The 16,203-nt window shown below is 47.6% G+C and overlaps 1 protein-coding gene across 4 annotated transcripts in view; it reads left to right on the forward strand.

Annotated features, from left to right (window-relative positions):
- Nucleotides 1-4,045, forward strand: part of HNF4A (hepatocyte nuclear factor 4 alpha) — a 66,716-nt gene extending 62,671 nt beyond the window's left edge. For all 4 annotated transcript variants that reach the window (XM_042229601.1, XM_060396829.1, XM_027976353.3 and 1 more), the window contains 1 exon segment: nt 854-4,045. In XM_042229601.1, the coding sequence (XP_042085535.1) occupies nt 854-996 (143 nt within the window). In that variant the 3' untranslated portion in view covers nt 997-4,045.
- The last annotated feature ends 12,158 nt before the right edge of the window (nt 4,046-16,203 follow it).

The following is a 16,203-nucleotide window of genomic DNA, read 5'->3' on the forward strand; positions in this document are numbered from 1 at the left end:
GTCCTTAGATGAGGCAGTCCTCATCTGGGTAGATCGGTTGAGGATGTCCACTCCGGTGAGGATTTCATTAGGTGATGTTGTCCACTAGGTAAAATTTTTCACTGGAGTTAGACTTCCCAGTCTGTTAGACAGCTAGGTGAGACTCTTCACTGGGTGAAGGCTTCCACTGGGCTAGACTGTCCTCAGGTGAAATCTCAAAAGAGTCAGTTTGTCATCGGGCAGGGTCCTTCAAAGAGGAAGATTATCTTTGGGATGAGAGGGTCCGCTAAAATGAGATCGCATTTCATTGAGATTGTTCTTTGGGAAAGTTGGCCTTTGAATAAAGTTGGCCAAGAGGGTCATAGTCAAAATTACATTCTGAACTTGTTATGGGGGTGGGGCCATCAGTTTCTGCTACTCATCTACCTAACTATCAAAGGGAGAGTATTTTTTGAGCCAGTTAGCCGGCCTCTTGGGTCTCATCTACTGCTCCTCCTTTTCTCCAAGAAAGCTTGATCCTGTCACATGTCCCACGGTCCTTAGGGAGACCTAGACCCCAGTTTGGGAGAAGCATCCAACTCCGTATCAAAGGGTGGAGGAGACGGGGGTTGTAGGGACGTGGGCAAAAGGTCCTAACTGCAGGACCTCACCCAGCTATAGCCTTCCAGACCTGATGGAACTTAGACTTGGTGATCTGGAAGTCAGAAGGTTTGGGCTGTAGCAGTAGAGATAATCTAGTCTAATTCTCTCATTTTGTAGAAGAGGAAATTAAGTGTCAGAGAGTGGGGAGGACTTCTCTAGTGCTCTTCATTGACCCCCACCCACCAAGGGCTGGAATTCTGAGCAGCCCCTGTCTGTCTCTTTGCCCCTCCAGCCACCCCTGAGACTCCACAGCCTTCACCGCCCGGTGGTTCAGGGTCCGAGCCCTACAAGCTTCTGCCCGGAGCTATTGCTACCATCGTCAAGCCCCCCTCCGCCATCCCGCAGCCGACCATCACCAAGCAGGAAGTCATCTAGCAAGTCACTGGGGGCCGGGGGCTCTGCTGATCCCCTCGCCCCCTCCGAGAGCCCTTGATGGTCACTTGGTCACAGTGAAGCAAGCTGTGACCACGGGCCAGTCCCAGAGCAGTGATGGGAAAGGCGAGGGCCCTTGAACTCGGGCTGTGGGTTGCGTCTCACTGCCCCCCTTCACCACTTGCTCTGGATATCGGGGCTGTGACTTGGGGAGACCCCAGCTGGAAAATCCTCTGCTGCTTGGACAGCTTTTCTCCTGCTGAAACCACTGCCTTCCCCTCATCCTTTGCCTCACTTCTTCACCCCTAAAGGGCTGCCGCCTGGAGACGACACGTGACCTTGCTGAAGCACCACTCCCTCCCCGCTTAGACTGGTGTAATGTTGGACATAGAGCCCTTCTGGGCTGGGCCACATGGCGGCTCCTCCCACATCCCTGTTCTGCTGCCGCAGCCACCACTGTCCCCCTTCCTTAGTCATCCTCGTTTCTCCAAAGCCACCTCTCCAGAGGCTGAGGAAGACATGCAAACAACACCCCCAGTCATCCCAGGAGCGTTTGAAAAGCACTGACGAGCTCGCTGCAGTGTGGGATGCTCTCGAGCAGGTGGACGCCGTTTCTCCTCTAACCCCTGTCTCTTCCCTTCTTCTGGGACTTAGGAGGGTCCTTCGGGTCAGAGTGATGGTACCTATAGGCTGCTGAACATGAAAGAACAATCCAGGGTGGACACTGCAGCCAGGACCTATGGGGAGGCTGGGAGGGGTCAGAGAAGGCAGGAAGGGGCAGACCATCCATTAGGCCTTTAAGGAAGGGCTGGATTCTGGCTGGTGGAACAAGTGAGCCAGAACATTCTAAGGAAGAGCAGATAGCCTAGACCAGGCGGGGAGGTCAGAAGGAGGCCATGGAAGGAGGTGATGAAAGACGGGGCTCTCTAGAGGAGAGGGGGTGCACTGGACAGCCTGGGGATCTTGCACGCCAGACGGAGGCATGGCGACTTGGGTCCCCAGGCTGTGAGTAGCTGGAGAGAGATGTGCAGGAGCCGAGCTTTCAGAAACTGCAAGATCACAGTCCTCCAGAGGTCAGAAGTTTGGGAGAGAGCAGGAAGGTCAGATGGGGTCTGATGGTGTCATCCAGGTGAGGGAGATGAAGCTGGGGATGGAGAAGACAGATGGGTGAACCTCAGGTGAGAGCAGCAATGAGGAGGAATTATCCCACCAGGCCTGTCTCGAGCACTTCCTCCTGGTACTGTCTTAAGGCACTTGACCTGCCCCATCTCCTTTCATCCTCCTTATTACCCAGAAATCATTACTGAAGAAGGAATTGAGATCTCAGTGGTTAAATCATTTTTCTGGAACTCACACAGCTAGTAAGTGACCCAGATTTGATCCCAGATCTGTCAGGCTCAGACACTCTTAGCCTCAGGTTGAACATCTCTTAAAAGGCCCCCTCTGTCCTTACTGGGATTGAGTTAAGAACCTTCCTACCTGCTTCAGCAGCCTTGGAAGCCTCATTCTCCCCAGAAGCCCTGCCCACTCCCAGGCCTAAGATTGGCCTGAGGCTGCACTAAAGTCCAGTTTGGGTCCAGAATCCTGTTTGCTGATAAACATCGAGAAGTTGTGGTTCCTAGACCCCTTTTGTTTTCAGTCCCCAAGTGTGGGGAAGGGGCATTCAGCAGTTCATTGTGAGAGGGACCAATGTGACCTGGCATTCCGGACGTGGGATGGTGTGAGTAGGGGCGGGGGAGAGGTAAGGAGAACTGGGTTTCAGACCCGCTCTGTGGAGCATCACTCAGGGTACCTTCTGAAACCATTAAACCCCAGAATTGAGCAGCCAGTACTCATCCATGCAGAATTTTAGAGGCTTTGTGAAAATTCTGCAAAGTGCCACTGGCTAGTGGGAATTAAAGGGATGTGTCCTGGAACTGGAGCTTAGGGAGGAGAGTGAGCAGTCAGACTGACTACCTACCCCCCATGCAGGCTTCTGAGTGGATGCAGGCAGCACCCCAGTGCCCCCCAAATTCTACCATTAGGGACTGCCTTTTGTGAGAGAGGCAGGAAGGGTATTGGGACAGGATGTCCGAGAACAATCACCACATCTGCAGTCCTGTCAGAGCTGGGGTTTCGGCTTCCACCAAGCCAAGTCCTCAGTCCCAGGAAAGGTTGTTCCCTGCTCAGGGCAGCCCAGCCTCCCTCAGCCGCCCCTCATTCCGGGGGCGTTCCCCCAGAAACCCCATCCAGGGCGCTCAGATGGGTCTGGGGCAAGGTGGGGAAGCTGGGATCATTTCTGGTCATTGTCATGCCCCTCTTTGCCACCCCGACCCCCTCACCCTGCCTCACTGTTGCCCAGACTTCTGCCATGGGAACAAAGCTGAGATAAGAAGTTCCTGTGGGGTGGGGTGGGGTAGCTGTGATTTTTAACGGTAGCCAATCTTCTGGGCCAGGGGCCAATTGTCGGCCCCAAATCAACCTCCCTGGAGGAGAAATCCATGCCACTTTAATAATTTTATTGCCACACAGGAAACACAAAGAGAATTTACTTTTCTGACTTTAAACTGAGGCCACCACGTTGGAAAAATCTTTATTTTCACTACCTGAGTTGTGATCCTAAAACGTAAGATCTCATGGACTCAAAGAGGGTTGGAGGGCAAGCATGGACCCTGTAATTCCTCCACTGAGACAACCTCTTCTCTGGGTGTCTCTCAGTAGCTTCTGGAACCCACACAGCTCTCCTGAGGGTGGACAAATGGGAGCAGAGCCTTGGAAGTGGACGCTCCTCGATTTCTTGTGATGACCAAGCCAATTACTTTTGCCAAATTGCTCTGTGATTTGCCTTGATTGTGATGAAGTTAGAAATTCACATTGAGCAGTTCTGAGAGTGGGCTGGCATCCCGCCAGACTGATCAACATCTTCCCATGGCGGATGTCATCGGGTCCTGTGCTGTCCCCGGAGCCCCTGTCACCGCCATCCAACGGGGCAAAGAAGCAAAAAAGATTTCTTACTCTTGTGCATTTTAACAAAAGTTTATAAAAAGAAATAAATGGCGCCTATGTTTTCTAAGTCCTTGGGTGAGTGTCTTCCTTTCAGGTGTTAGAAATAAGAATGAGAATATTCAGATAGTTCTTTTCTATATGCAGAAAGCTTTCATATCTGTTATGGTTTTTTCATCTTCTCAAGGTAAGCAGGGTAGACATGATTACCTCTTGCTTTATCAATGAGGTAAATGAGGCTCAGGGGAAGCAATTTTCCTTGAGAGGTGGGAGCTGGAATCCAGTGTCTTGATTCTGACGGCTCAGTATGTAGAGAGAGTAGGGGAGGGGTAAGAGAGGAGGTGATGGCAAGAAGTTTCCAGGGTCTGTCACTGACCATCAGTTTCCAGGGTCTGTCACTGACCATCAGGCTCTAAGATGGAGTCCTGTTCTGGGTCACTTCCAGGGACCTGGGTCAACCTGCCAGCAATGAGGAACAAGCAGGCATAGGAAATCTCATAAAAGTAAGCATTGTTATCAAAAAAGAATCAAAGTATGTAAAATAGATAAGAAGGCCCTACCATATAGCACAGGAAACGCAACTCGATATTCTGTAATAGCCTAAATGGGAAATTCAGTTCAGTTCAGTTGCCCAGTTGTGTCCAACTCTTTGTGACCCCATGGACTGCAGCACACCAGGCCTCCCTGTCCAACTCCCAGAGTTCACTCAAACTCACTTCTATTGACTTGGTGATGCCATCCAATCATCTCATCCTCTGTTGTCCCCTTCTCCTTCTGCCTTCAATCTTTCCCAGCATCAGGGTCTTTTCAAATGAGTCAGTTCTTCACATCAGGTGGCCAAAGTATTGGAGTTTCAGCTTCAACATCAGTTCTTCCAATGAATATTCAGAACTGATCTCCTTTAGGATGGACTGGTTGGATCTCCTTGCGGTCCAAGGGACTTGCAAGAGTCTTCTCCAACACCACAGCTCAAAAGCATCAATTATTCAGTGCTCAGTTTTCTTCATAGTCCAACTCTCACATCCATATATGACTACTGGAAAACCATAGCCTTGACTAGATGGACCTAGAGCAAAGTAATGTCTCTGCTTTTTAATACGCTGTCTAGGTTGCTCATAACTTTCCTTCCAAGGAGTAAGCGTCTTTTAATTTCATGGCTGCAATCACCATCTGCACTGATTTTGGAGCCCCAAAAAATAAAGTCTGACACTGTTTCCACTGTTTCCCTATTTATTTGCCATGAGGTGATGGGACTGGGTGCCATGATCTTATGTTTCTGAATGTTGAGCTTTAAGCCAACTTTTTCACTCTCCTCTTTCACTTTCATCAAGAGGCTCTTCAGTTCTTCTTCCCTTTCTGCCATAGGGTGGTGTGATCTGCATACCTGAGGTTATTGGTATTTCTCCCGGCAATCTTGATTCCAGCTTATACTTCTTCAGCCCAGGGTTTCTCGTGATGTACTCTGCATATAAGTTAAATAAGCAGGGTGACAATACACAGCCTTGACGTACTCCTTTTCCTATTTGGAACCAGTCTGTTGTTCCATGTCCAGTTCTAACTGTTGCTTCCTGACCTGTGTATAGGTTTCTCAAGAGACAGGTCAGGTGGTCTGGTATTCCCATCTCTTTCAGAATTTTCCACAGCTTATTGTGATCCACACAGTCAAAGGCTTTGGCATAGTCAATAAAGCAGAAATAGATGTTCTTCTGGAACTCTCTTGCTTTTCCATGATCCAGCAGATGTCGGCAATTTGATCTCTGGTTCCTCTGCCTTTTCTAAACCCAGCTTGAACATCTGGAAGTTCACAGTATGGAACATGTGGTATTCACGTACTGTTGAAGCCTGGCTTGGAGAATGTTGAGCATTACTTCACCAGCATGTGAGATGAGTGCAATTGTGCGGTAGTTTGAGCATTCTTTGGCATTGCCTTTCTTTGGGACCTAAGTGGGAAAAGAACTTCCAAAAGAATAGGTATACGTTAAGCTCAATCACTTTGCTGTACACCTGAGGCTAAGGCAACATTGTCAATCAACTGCACTCCAATATAAAACTTGGAATTCCCAGCCAGCTCTGAACCCACTTTGTCCCCGGATAACCCAGGAGGCTGGGCTTGCACCTTGGCCACCACAGCCTTGCTTTGCTCAGCGGTGCGCTGGAGCTGGCCTGGGAGATTTGATTTTTTAGCTGCTCTTTCCAACTCTGTGTTGGGCAATGCCACACGGATAGCAATGGTGGAAGCATTTACACCACAAAAAATGGCAAACATTGCAATTCAGGGCGTTTCCTGGCCGGCCAATTGTCCACCATTCACCAGCACAACACAGCATTCAGTGATGGTGGGATGGAGGCTTGCTGATAGCTGGGCAGTGGATGCCTAGGTGTGGTCAAGGGTGACGGTAGAGCAGGGTGACGGTAGAGCAGGGTGACCCTTTCTGTTTCACAAAGGGAGGGGACCAAAGCTCTGACCTGGAAGTCACATATCTCAGTGATTGACTTTCAGGTCACTCCTCTCTGAGCCTCATCTGTAAAAAGGAAATGATCCCTCCCTCCAGGGGTGTTATCAGGATTGAACTGAATGAGATCACAGCAGCTATGACAGCTGCCGTGTATATAAGGTGTACAGAGTGCCCGCTCAGGGGGGGCGTTGTGAATGTAGACTCTTCACTTAGCTCCTGTCTAGTGAGAAGCTAACCACTGAGTTCTCCAGCTTCAAAAGCACCCTTTCGCTGCAGCCTGAGCAGAGCCACTCCTACCGTCCCCTGGGCCTTTCCTCCACTCATGAGCACCAGGAAGTAATCTCTCGAATGTTGCATCAGAAACCTCATCCATGCTGCTGCCAGCATGGATGCGGGGGTGGGGGACAGAGCAGGCTATTGCAGTCCTAGAGCGTGCTTAATAAATCCATATCAAAACCATAAACCCTGGGCTGCCATAAATTCCTCTGGCCTTGGCTCCTCCAACCTCATCAGCCCTTTGCCCCCGTTAATCTCAAATCTCAGCCTGGTCAGCCAGAGCTGCAAGCTTGGTTTCCATTTTCGTTGCAAAACATCAGCTTAGGTGGCAAACACCACATCCCATGATTACCATTTTAGACGTGATGAAACTGAGGTTCAGAGAGGTGAAGGAACTTGTCCCAGGCACAAAGCCAGGGAGCAGTGGAGCCAGGACTCAAACCCAGCCTTCTTCAACCAACCCACGTGACCCCCCAAGAATTGGGAATTCACCTACCCACAGCAGAGGCTCCTTCCCCAGCCATGGCACTGGGTGCTTTGATCTCTTTATCCCAAATGGAATCCCTCAATAAATGGGAAGAAGTGGGGAGGGGGGACTCTGGGTGATGGGTTGTGTGACCATCCAAAGGAATGTCCATGCAATCACCCCAAACTGGTGGGACCACCCTACTTCCTCTTCTGTGGAACCCAGATCACCTTTGTCCTACCCTTCTTGGATTAGTGTGTCATCTGTAAATTCCAAGGCAAGACCCAAGAGACCTGTCTTACAGGATTCTCCACCGCTATCTAATGATGGAGAAGCTACAACCGTATCCTCTTTCAAGACCCACATTTACTGACCACTTTCTCTCTGCCAAACATTGTTGGGCATACGTTCATCCCCATGACAACACTCTGAGTCAGATGTTCCTATTGTTCTATTTTACAAATGAGGATGGCATATGTCCATGGTTCAGAGCTGGCCCAATGCCGAGATTCAAACGTCCATTGTCTGACCCCAGGGACCACCATGATGGGACCTGGGAGGAAGCCGATGAGTCAGTCACTGCATGCTGAGCACAGAAGCAGTGTGAACGGATAAAAGTTCATTATTTGACAAATACTGAGGGGCAGGGACTTGTGCCAATGAATCCTGGGATTTACGGAGGGGTAGAACCATGAGGTGCCTCCCTCTTAGTTTACAATTTTCTCTTATAGAAGCGAAAATTACAAGCAGGGACTTCTCGGGTGGTCCGGTGGTTAAGAATCCACCTGCCAACACAGGGACACGGGCTCCATCCCTGGTGTGGGAAGACCCGGCATGAACAGAGCATGCTTGCCATACACCACAACTGCCAAGCCCATGCGCCCAAAGTCTGAGCAGCGCAACGAAGAGTAGCGCCCTCTCGTGGCAGCTAGAGAAAGCGCGAGCACAGCAAAGAAGACCCCGTGCAGCAAAAACCAGTTAACAATTTTTAAAAAAAATTACAAGCAGTTGAATATTAAGAGCCAAAAGAGAGTGACAGCAGGCGAGATGGTCCTTTGAATGGGGGGAGGACGGCAGTCTGGGAAAGTCTCATTTGCTGGAAGATTTAGAGGCAGGGGTGAGACAGAGAAAAGATGGGTGTGTGTTCACAGAGGAGAGAGACGGGGCAGCGAGTTTTGGCAGGCAGCCCGTCGATGGGAGGAAGGATGGAGACCAGTGTTTCCCAGCCTGCAGTCACTGCAGTCGTCACATCCCCTCCACACCTGAGTACCACTGCACCTTGCTTACTTACCGTTTTTCTTTATTTTTTTTAAATAAGGTAGTCTGATTTTATTTAATTAATGATTTTTTGGCCACACCGCGAAGCCAAGAGGATCCTACTTCCCGACTAGGGATTGAACCCCAGCCCTCGGCAGTGAAAGCTCAGAGTCCTAACCCCTGGCGTGTCAGGGAATTCCCCCTGTTTTTTCTTTCAGTCAACTCACAAGCATTGTCTTTACGTTGATCACTGATGTAAATGGAAAGCCAGTATCACTTTGCTGTGTAGATAGACGATGATTGCAAAATTAGGGCAAAAAGAAAGTGATTTATTTTCAAGGTGGAGTCAGAGAGGATCACCCAGGGAAAGTTCTGCACTTTCCTCTTCAAATGGGGAATTGACAAATATCTAGAGAGATGTGCTACCAAACTTTCTCTGTAAAGTTTTTGAAAGGAAGGAAGACTTGTAAAGAGACAGGCTTTGAATGGGATTGAATGCCATCTCTGTGTAACCCTGAAGTCATTCAGCATGCCCACTGAAGTCTTCAGTCCACACCTGGAAGCAAGCCACGTTGGATGGTCTGGGCCAGGGGGTGGGGCCCTCAAACACTGGAAAACTGGAATTTCTTTGGGAGAAATAGAAAAATCACTGGAGATAGGAGACTGGGGGAAGGTTGCGGCCAGATCTGTGTTTTTTAAGGGATCACTCTGGCAGCTTTGTCAAGGATGGATTTGATGGGGTGCAGCTGTAAGCAAGAAGACTAGTGAAGATGCTCGGGTGCTGGACCAGGTGAGAGATGGTGAAGCTGGTACCATATGGAGGCAAGAGATGTAGAGGAAGGGACCAATCCAAAAGAAATGTTCATTCATTCATTCACTCAACAAATATGTAGTGAGTGCCCATTATGTGCTGGGTCGCTGTCTAGGCACCAGGTACACAGGTGGGCAAGACAGATAAAGTCCCTGACTTCATGAGATTTACCTCCTAGAGGGAACAGACAGACAGTACTTGAGTGAATACATTTAAAAAGGTAATTTGAGGGACTTCCCTCGTGGTCCTGTGGCTAAGACTCTGTGCTTCCAATGCAGGGGGCCCAGGTTCAATCCCTGATCAGGGAACTAGATCCCACATACTACAACTTAGAGTTCATATGCTGCAACCAAGACCCAGAACAGCCAAATACATAAATAATTTTTTAAATAGAAAAATGCAATTACTCTTTTAAAAAGATAATTTGAAATAGTCGAGAGCTGTCAGACAGTCCAACAGTCAAGTTCTTTGAAAGTAAAACAAGGTATTGTGAATGAGTGAACAGGAAATAAAAAGGGTTCAATTGAAAGTACTGAGGATGCGATGACATCATGTTAGGGGTCAGGGAGAGCCTCCCCAAAGAGGCGAATCTGGGCTGAGATCTGGAGGCTGAGGAGGGGCTGGGGGAAATGAATGCCATGTAGCCGCAAGTGTAAAAGCTCGGCAGCAGGAGCCAGCTGAGCATCTTAGAGGCTGAGCACCGCGGTCCATGTGTCTGGAGCAGCTGCTGCTGCTGCTGCTAAGTCGCTTCAGTCATGTCTGACTCTGTGTGACCCATAGACGGCAGCCCACCAGGCTCCCCCGTCCCTGGGATTCTCCAGGCAAGAACACTGGAGTGAGTTGCCATTTCCTTCTCCAATGCATGAAAGTGAAAAGTGAAAGTGAAGTCGCTCAGTCGTGTCCGACTCTTAGAGACCCCACGGACTGCATCCTACCAGGCTCCTCCGTCCATGGGATTTTCCAGGTAAGAGCACTGTAGTGGGGTGCCATTGCCTTCTCCGGTCTGGAGCAGAGTGGGAGGCAATGGAGTCTGAGAGGTGGGCAGGACCAGGTGCGGCCATGAGAATGAAAACTCTCAGACGTTTTCCAATAGGGAAGTGATGTGATCTGATGCTTCCCTGGTGGCTCAGAAGTTAAAGCGTCCGCCTCTGATGCGGGAGACCCAGGTTCGATCCACTGGGTTGGGAAGATCCCCTGGAGAAGGAAATGGTAACCCACTCCAGTATTCTTGCCTAGAGAATCCCATGGATAGAGAAGCCTGGTAGGCTACATAGGTCCACGGGGTCGCAAAGAGTCGGACACGACTGAGCGACTTCACTTTCACTTTCACGTTCTTAAAAGATCACTCTCTGCTGTGTAGCGCGCAGACTCCAAGGAACAAGAATGGAAGCAGAAAAGCCCAGCGGTGGTCTGTGCGGTGGTTCAGGGGAGAGACAATGACAGCTTGGATAGGCTGGTGGGGTAGGCGAAATTCTAAGGTGATTCCCGCCCCCTGGTCTCTGCGCACTTTCTCTATACTTCTCAATCAGACACAAATCTAGGAGCTGCCGTGAAGGGATTCTGCAGACATAATGAAGGTCCCAAGCCAGTGACTTTATGATGTATAGATTATCCTTGTTGGGCCTTCCCTAATCAGGCAAACACTTGAGGTTAGGAGGTCCTGGGGAGCTCTTTCTGGCAAATAAAATTAGAAGCAGGAGAGGGATTTGATGTGAGGGCAAAGGCTCTTGGGGCAGACACTGTGGTTGCCAGGGGCTAGGGCTGGCTTGGGGGTTTAAATACAAAGGAGTATAGGGGCGGGGTCTTGGGATGATGGAAATGTCCTGTATCTTGACTGTGGTGGGGGTAACATCACTATATACAGTCGCCAAACCTTGCAGAGCCATGCATGAAAAGAAGTCAGATTTAGAATATGGAAATTAATACCTTAGTTTTTTTAAGATTAAAGAAAAAAAGCCAGAGTTGCTTGAACTCATTTAAAAGAGGATGTATAGGTGGCAGAGCGCTGTAGGGGTGACTGTAGTCTGGGTCCCTCCACCATCCTGGTCAGAAAGAGGAAAAGGAGGACTTCCCCAGTGGTCCAGTGGGTAAGATTTAGCCTTCCAATGCAGAGAATATGGGTTCGATCCCTAGTCAGGGAGCTAAGATTCTAACCTGTCTTGCAGCCCCAAACCAAAACATAAAGCAAAAGTAGTATTGTAACAAATTCAATACTTTTTAAAAAAGAAAAAAAAGAAAAAAAGAAAGAGGAAAAGGGACCAAGGACAGGTGAGACAGATGTCGATGGAGAGGGAAAGCAATTCAGGCAATGTTGGTTGCGGGCCTCCTGTATGCTGAGGGTGCTGCCTTACTCCCTGTCTCACGTGGCTGGCTCAATGGGCTGGGAGGCAGGTTCAGTGAACTGAACTTGATTTACAGATGAGAGTAAGTGACTTGCCCTGGGTCCACACAGACCGTCACAGCGGTACGCCTTGCACTCTCTTTTCTGTTTGTCAAATGAATGAATGAATGAATGTCACTGTGCTCCAGGTGCTGAGGTGTCACCAGCAAGTTCAAACGGAGGATATGAGAACACAGTGTTTTTAGAGAAGTCGGGGCCATAAAACCTGTTCCGTTTCCCCGACTTGTGCAACCCTGGCCCCTCCCCCTGTGGCTCTGAAATTGCTCCCCGGCCTTGAGAAGGGCTCCCTGAGCTTATCTCAGAGGAGAATGAAACTGTTAAAGGCCTTTATGGCTTTGAGATCACGTCTGGCAGCAGCAGCGATTGTCGCCATAAACCTGAGCAGCCGTGCTAGGGCGATGGCCCGGGCAGGAGAGTCAGGGAACAGTTGAGAGCTGCCCAGGGATGGCTTCTGCAGAGCTGGTCCCATGCTTTCCACCCTTCATCCTTGCAGAAACCCAACAGGCAGCAGTGGCTGTGATTTTTTTTTTTAATTCTTCAATGCACCTTTTTTTTCACATGACATCTCTGAGGTTAGGATATGTCTTTAAATCAGTCATATCTGACAATCACACTGGTCAAATCAGGTGGCAGTCATACCTGGTTGGTTCTGGTTGTCATTTCCGGTGGCCTGACTGGTCCACTGCCCCCTCTGTGTATTCGTCACAAACTACTGATTTAAGGACCATTTGAGTCCTGGTTGCTTCCTGAAAACCTTCCACTGACATCTTCTAATAAGAGCAAGAAAGCCCCAGGGTCAAACCTGCAGAATTGGACTAAACAGGTTGGAAGAAAGTCCTGAAGACCATAGTGGAGCATTCTTTCAAGGAGTGATGGGTGATCAAATCTTTCAACAGTGATAGAGGACAAAACTGCATGAAAAAATATGGACAAAGAAGATGTGCAGAAAAGCTATCTAGATGAGCTGGATGCTGACTGGGAAGAAGTTTTAGGAGTTCTTAACTAATTTATTTCACTTAGATTCTCCTTTATATCTATGTGCGAGGGTGTTGTATGCTTTTAAAGATAACATCTAAATAAGTCTCAGAGCTCTTTAATAAAAATAAAATAAAAATTCTAAGTGATGAGAAAGCATTATGTCATAACTTACTCATCAGTGTGTTTTCTTTTATAATAGTACACAAAATGCTAGGGTCCCTTACAACCTTAAAACATCTTAGGTTGGACTCTACCCATTTCACAGGTGAGAAAACTAGGGATAAAAGAGGTTATGGTTTAAATAAGGGAGGCGGGGCGGGGTTCTCTCTGATAGACAGATCCTGTGTTCTGTCTAATATCCAAAGCTGACTTGTACCTGGACACTGATTTCCCATCTCCCTATACAGTCTCACCCCCAGGCAAAGTCTGCCATCCCTAAGGAGATCTGGGAGGCAGCAAGCTTCCCTGTTGTTCAAAATTTAATCAGGAGAGGGCTTGCCAGAAGCCTTTTGCCCAATGGACCAGTAGCCTTTTTTACCCATCACCCAAGTCAGCAACCTCAGCCTGGCCAAGCCCACCCCAGTCTGGGCCAATACGCGTCCTCTGGGCTCAGGCGAGAACTATGGCACACGTGCCCAGCACAACCCCACCTTTAATCGCCTGTCTTGCCCCAAGCAGACCGGACTCTCACTTATTTTACCGATGAGGAAACTGAGGTCCAGAGGCTTTGCCTGATTCTCTCATGGTCATAGGTAAGTCCGTGTCAGGAAAAGTCTGGAATCCAGGACTCAAAACTGAACGGCCTTTCCAACTTCACCGATGTCCTAGATCCAGAAGAAGCAAGCTGGGATAGAGATCAGAGACCCCAAGCAGGTCGATGGGGAGGACTTTCTGGCCAGAATGATGCCAAGCCCTGAGCACGTAGTTGGTAAAATACACTGAAGGTCTTTACCTGGATCTTCTAAGACCCACAAGTTCTGGGACCGCTGTGCTTACAGGGGCAGTAGAGGCGCTGTCTTTTTCAGAGGATGGGGCCAAATTATACTTGTCATCTTCCCATTCACATCAGATCCAACCTCTCCCTCTTAAAACCCTCCAATGGCTTCCCATTATTCCTAGAACCAAATCCAACTTCCTCACTCGGGCCCCAACATCCTACATAAAGTGGCTCCTGACTCTTTATCTGAGATCCTCTCCTATCACCCTGCCCCTTGTTCACTCTGTTCCAACCCCTTGGCCTCCCCTTTGTTCCTCAAAACACCAAAACTGTTCTCATCTCACAGCTTCACAGCCTTTACCCTGATGTTCCATTTTTCTGGAACATTCTCTCAACTCTCCTCCTGGCCAGTTCCTTTTAACCATTCAGGTCTCTGCTCAAATGTTGCCTTTTGGAGTGGCCTTCTCTGACCAAGTTAGCTAAATAGACGAAGCACTGCAGGCTAGATGGTCTCTGTTGCAACTACTTAAGTCTGCTGTTACAGAATGAAGGCAGCCATAAACAGTATGAAGGTGAATGGGCATGGCTGAGTTCCAATAAAACTTTATTGACAAAAGTCGGCAGCAGGTCAGATTGGGCCAGTGACCATAGTTTGCTGACCCTTGCTCTAACTTATCATCTTGTTTGATTTTTGTCATTGTGCTTACCACGATCTGAAATTATTCCTTTGTATAATGATTTGTCTTCCTCTATTCTTTCCGCCCAAACTGTCAGCTCTAGTCTGCTGTCAGTCTTGTTCAACACTGCTGTGGAAGCCCGTCTCCAAAATGGCCCCCAACGAGCCCCACTTCCTGGTATGCACACCGTTGTGTTGTTCTCTCCCAGACTGAATAGGACTGTCCTGTGTAAGGATATTGCGAAAATTTAAAAGTGTGACTTTGAAGGCGAGGTTATAAGAGACGTGGTGGTCTTCATTTTGCTATCTTGGATGACAGGCTCTGAGGAAGCCAGCAGCCATGTTGTAAGGAAGCTCAAGCAGCCTTGTGGTGGGGTCCACATGGAGAGGAGCTGAGGCCTCCTGTCAGCTGCCAGCCATGTGAGTGCACCATCTCAGAAGTGGATCTTCCAGCCACGGTCAAGCCCTGGCTGCCAGTTTGATTGCAACCTCATGAAAGACTCAGACCATCGAGGTAAGCCACTCCTGAAGCCCTATCATGCAAAAATTTTGATGTCAAAAATGTTTGCTGTTTCAAACTAGGATAATTTATTATACAGCCATAGATTAAAAAAAAAAAAAACAACAGTTGCCCAGCACAACGATTGGCTTAGTAAGCATTGATTAATAAAAAAGTGAAAGTGAAAGTGAAGTTGCTCAGTCATGTCCAACTCTTAGCAACCCCATGAACTGCAGCTTACCAGGCTCCTCCGTCCATGGGATTTTCCAGGCAAGAGTACTGGAGTGGAATGCCATTGCCTTCTCCGTTACAGCCATAGCTCTAGGCTATTTTCAGAAGATATCCCCAGAACCAAAGAAATTCAGATATTTCATATGATAATGTAATGCTTATTTCTTTTCAGATTACTGTTTACCCCCAAATTGTGAAATGTGTATTTTTAAAAACAATAATCTTCCTCTATAATCGCAATGTAAAACAAGCAGAATACCCATTGTCATTACAGAAACTATGATTGTATACTTTAAATATTTGGATACCTTTTTAATGACTATCTTAAACCAACTTTTAATTTATATATACCAAGAGTATATACTTATTAGTTGAAAAATACATTGGTTCTACCTACCTACTACTTTTAAAACACAGCATGATAATTTGTGTCTTTTTCTGCCATATTCCAAGTCACATTATTTTACCGATGGAGTTACAGAATTAACAGTATTTTAAATTACGTTTATAACTGCAGAGACCTTAAGTGCTAAACCTAGTGGAGTTTGTCACCAGAGAATTGGCATTTTCTACAAATGTTAACAAACAATTACCAATGGCCTTTTTACATATTTTTTTCTTTAATAAGAAATAATATGCATGTAGAAAAGACCTACTTAAAGGCTTCATTTATATTCTTTTAAATCAAATTTTTATTTAATAACTTATATATGTTGTTGGAATGGTATACATTTTTGCAGTCCTTTATATTTTGTGGTAGTTTGAATTGAATCCCTTCTAAATAGCAAACTGTCTTTTGTTTTCTTCCTTTTTTTAAATTAGCAGATACCTGAAATACTATTTTTGCAGGGTTTGCACAGGCCCTTAACTGTCTACTACACTTTGATGAATAAAAAACTAGGTGCTTAAGAAATGTTGTGGAAGAATACATTTAAATAATTATGTAAAAGGTATAAATGTAATATTATATAAACATGTAAGAATATAAACTCAATAATATAGAAGGGCACAATTAAGACTTTCCAAATTCACTAATAGAAGGCAATGGCAGCCCATTTCCGTACTCTTGCCTGGAAAACCTCATGGGCGGAGGAGCCTGGTAGGCTGCAGTCCGTGGGGTCGCTAATAGTCGGACAGGACTGAGAGACTTCACTTTCATGCATTGGAGAAGGAAATGGCAACCCACTCCAGTGTTCTTGCCTGGAGAGTCCCAGGGATGGGGAAGCCTGTTGGGCTGCCG

Source organism: Ovis aries, chromosome 13 (assembly GCF_016772045.2).
Source record: "Ovis aries strain OAR_USU_Benz2616 breed Rambouillet chromosome 13, ARS-UI_Ramb_v3.0, whole genome shotgun sequence".
Lineage (NCBI taxonomy): Eukaryota > Metazoa > Chordata > Mammalia > Artiodactyla > Bovidae > Ovis > Ovis aries.